At 40.1% G+C, this 4,086-nt stretch overlaps 1 protein-coding gene across 1 annotated transcript; it reads left to right on the top strand.

The window, feature by feature from the left end:
- Positions 1 to 2,898: 2,898 nt before the first annotated feature.
- Positions 2,899 to 3,312, top strand: LOC104517317 (transmembrane protein C5orf28; the record flags this gene model as incomplete). Its single annotated transcript, XM_010161931.1, has 1 exon — positions 2,899 to 3,312. A coding segment is annotated over one exon (336 nt), but the record flags the coding sequence as incomplete, so codon positions are not given.
- Between the last annotated feature and the right edge of the window lie 774 nt (positions 3,313 to 4,086).

Here is a 4,086-nt window from a genome sequence, read left to right as displayed (position 1 = left end):
AGGGATGGGGCATCCACAACATGTCATGTCACCATCCATGTCACTGATGAAGATGTTAAACAGTTCAGGTCCCAACACCGACCCCTGAGGAACACCGCTTGTTACTGGTCTCCAGTAGCGTTACTGCAGCCTGCCTCACGCTCAGCATTGCTGATAAACAAGAACAGCATGATGTGCTGCTCCCAGTGTCCCCCCGGACCGTAGCCTGAACAGACATGTAGAAATTGCTACTTGTCTACTGAAGACTCACTCCCTTCTGAACGGGTAGAGAATGCAGTTGGTGGCAAACAAGACTGTGCTGGCAAACATACGTAACACAGCTGGTTCATGTGCCACTGCTGACCAACCTGGGCTGCACAGGAACATTTATGGAATTGGAGTATAAGGTTTGCACACACAGAGCTAATTTAACACTGAATTTATAGATCAGCTTCAAAACTGAGAACTTGCGGCTTGTGAAATATCATGGAATACAAATGCGAGAGCCCATGTTACATAAATTCTGTGGTGTCACTTTGAGCATTAAAACCAAGAGTTGCTTGGGTTCTCCTGCATGTGATTATGGTCTGCAGCTGCTCACTGTAGTGAGTGAGAGGGGCCAGAGGAGCAGGAACTTCAGGATCTTGCACCTGATTGAACACATAGGCAAGTAGAAAGGTAACTTTTGAATAAGTTCTATTGCAACTGCAGCCTGATGTCTTTCATAGTAGATGAACCCCTAAATCTATCCAAACCATGATCATGTTTTTCCAGGAGGTTTAAGGAACTTAAGGCTTATACTTCTTAAGGCTTAACTTAAGGCTTTTTTTTTTTTTTTAAAGATCTGGGGATTTCTAAAGGCAAACAAAAATGCCTGTTTGGAGAAAGACTATAGCAGCTTATAGTGCCAAATATGTGTCTGTCTCTGACTTGGCAACTCAAGGATGTAAATGTTCCTCTGGTTACAGAATGTAAAAGAGGAAATGGACTCTTCCCCTCTTGGAACTTGTGCCTCAGCATTTCGGAAGCTGATGACTATGGCAATTACAAAATAGGGATTTCTCTTGCTAATACCAGGTGCTCAGGTTTGCTGTATGAACAACCCTGCCATCCAAAATTCTGTATGCAAAAAGTCTAAGCATCACCTCCCCAAAACTGGATAAAGATTGGCAGTAATACTGATAAATTGCATATATAATTAACATTTAAATTCTTCTTACTGGATGTGTTGGTATTGGCACCTAACCTCCGAGGGGCTGAGGGAATAGACTTTGCCACCGATTTTTTCAGAGTGCAGCTAGTGACCATTCAGTAGGATATCTGCTAAAATATATCACCATCCAGGGTGTTTTTTCAAAATTAGGATGGTATGGGCTTTTTAGGGTCTTGCTGACAGTAACAAAAGTCTGTGTTTGTAGGGCAGGCGATAAACAATTTCACCATCACAAGATTTTTCTGCTTTAATCTGTGAACTTGATCTGCTTGTATGAAACAGAAATGCACGTGTAGAAGATACTCCTTTTGCACGAACTTTAAGGAGCTGGGTCTGTACCATTACAGTTAAAAGGTGTTTGTGATCTTTTTTAATCCCATCACCTGATTGAAAGTACCACTGTCAGGTGCTGTAGCTGTTGAATCCTGCAACAGTTAACACAACTGAAGAATTAAAGGGTGACTGGCTGGTGTCTTGTAGTAATGCTTTGTTTGCTTTATGAAGTAGATGCTGTGAGGGATGTTCAACATCACAACCAGAGGCAACATCGCATGCAAAGAGTGTGTCTCTGGGGCCTGTCACTGTCTTCCGAATGTTCACCAGTGTCTGAACTGCACCTCTATAGCTCTTTTAGGAATGTGCTGTCATTTCTCTTGTGCTTACAGAAACAGGAATCTACTTATTTGCTACTTAGCAATAAATAAATAAATGAATACAAAATTAACTATCTTTGAATTTGTGGTCATAGCTCTGGCTGTTACCAGTAAGTACATTCAAAATATTTTCTCAAATATGTGTATTAAGTTATTAACACTTCTTAAACCAGCTAAATTTAATCTCAGTAGCTAGACATTCACCTTAATTAAAACGAAATATCAACTCTCATTTGAATTAACATTAAACAAGTTGATATAAACCCCCCAGTCACAAATGATTCAGATGTTGGCTTCTGGACTTGCCTTTTGCCTGTCCATAAAGAATACTGTGTCAGGGCAGTCAAAATTGCCCAGAGAAGCTGTGGATGCCCCATCCCTGGAAGTGTTCAAGTCCAGGCTGGATGTGGCTTTGAGCAACCTGGTCTAGTGGAAGGTGTCCCTGCCCATGGCAGGGGGCTTGGAACGAGATGGTCTTTGAGGTCCCTTCCAACCCAAACCATTCCGTGAAGATATATGTAACTTAGATCATATTTTTCTCATATTGGAAATTACTGTTCTGTTTTAGATATTACCCAACTAAAACAACTTCATGTCTACTAACTCGTATAGTACAGGTTGTATTTTTGAAAATAAGTGCCATTAAAACATATGAAATACAAGTAAAGCACATGAAATATTTCAAGTATATTACATGGTTGTTTTCCTTTTAATTATCTTGAAATTAAATACATACCGTTCGTGCAGCAGACTACAAGTTCCTGGACACGACGCGAGCATGTGACAGGTGGCATACCTCAACTCTCCCTCCCTGCTTTGCCGTCGGCAGTGCCCCGCGGGATGCACGATGCGTATCGTACAGTAGAGAGACTGGGCAGCGCGTGATGCTCACACATGTAAATAGCCACATTGTTGATTTTGATGGAAAAGAACAGTATGTTTTTTGTTGCAGTTCCTCTTAGCCGCCTGCTAATACACCTGTAAACATCCTTGAAACATTTCTTTTCTTGTCAGGATTGTAGCCACTGCCAATTCTGTTTTTCTTTTCTGCAGGCTGCTCTGAATCTTCCACAGAGACCACTTCTTCATTGTTCTACTGTGATTCCTGTTGTGGCTCTGACATTAAAGTTTGTTATGCACCTTTTCAGGCTTAAGGACTCATGGTGCTTTCTTCCCTGGATGTTGTTCATATCCTGGACTTCTCATCACGTCCGTGACGGGATTCGTCATGGCCTCTGGATCTGCCCGTTTGGAAAAACTCCTCCTTTGCCATATTGGCTATATGTGGCAATTACAGCATCTTTACCTCATCTATGTTCGTTTGTGATGTATTTAACAGGCACTAGAGAATTAATGTCCATAAAACACGGAATCCGCATTGATGTATGAAGGCAATGGCTCTTAAAGGCTGTGTGTATTAGCACTTGAAATAAGCTGTCTATGTGTCACTGAAGTGGTTTCCTTATGTTTCCTACCACTTCCAAATTAGGCTTTTGAAACCTGTGGACCCAGTTAAAGATCCTTGTGATCACAGAAACCTATTTAATGAATGGTAATAATTTTGTATCGATACATTCTCCTTGTAAGATATGTGGTCTTCCGTTACCATTCGTGCTCAGCCAGCTGATTTATAAAGTACTTAAGCCTCTCTCTGTAGTAATTACATAACATTTTGCTGTCATGCTGCCGTTCATCTGATCACCATTCACTTTGGATTTCTATTCTGCCTTTAGATAATACATTTCATCTAGATAGCATTTGTATAGCACTTTAAAAATGAGAAGTGCTATATAAATGTGGAGTTTGGGTGAGAATTAGTAGACTATGGCACTTCTAAAAACATGTTAGCCTTTTGAAATGATTAATTTGTTTTCCTGCTGGACTCTTGTTCTCAACTGTTTTAAAAGAAGCGCTGTTTGTATTTCACAGTGTGCAGCTGTGTATCCGCACCGCTTTGAACACCGCTGTCACACAGCGTTTCCACTGAGTTCTGTTCCTCTGTAGTTGCTTGGTACTCAATTTGCAGATAATTAATAGCTGTTATTTGTGGTTAGAAAGGAGACAATTTGGTTACAGTATTACGTGCATTGGCCAAATTGTTTAATTTTAAAAATTTACTAATTATGTATATTATTTAATTTGGAACTAAGGAATTTTAGTAAATATTTAAGGATTGTGTAAAGGCAAAATTATTTATACATTATAACATAAACTTAAGGGAACGTTCAGAAAGATATAAGA

This window comes from Eurypyga helias, unplaced genomic scaffold (assembly GCF_000690775.1).
Source record: "Eurypyga helias isolate BGI_N326 unplaced genomic scaffold, ASM69077v1 scaffold43370, whole genome shotgun sequence".
Classification (NCBI taxonomy): Eukaryota; Metazoa; Chordata; class Aves; order Eurypygiformes; family Eurypygidae; genus Eurypyga; species Eurypyga helias.
The sequence above is the reverse complement of the archived record's forward strand: the minus strand, read 5'-3'. Positions and strand labels throughout refer to the sequence as shown.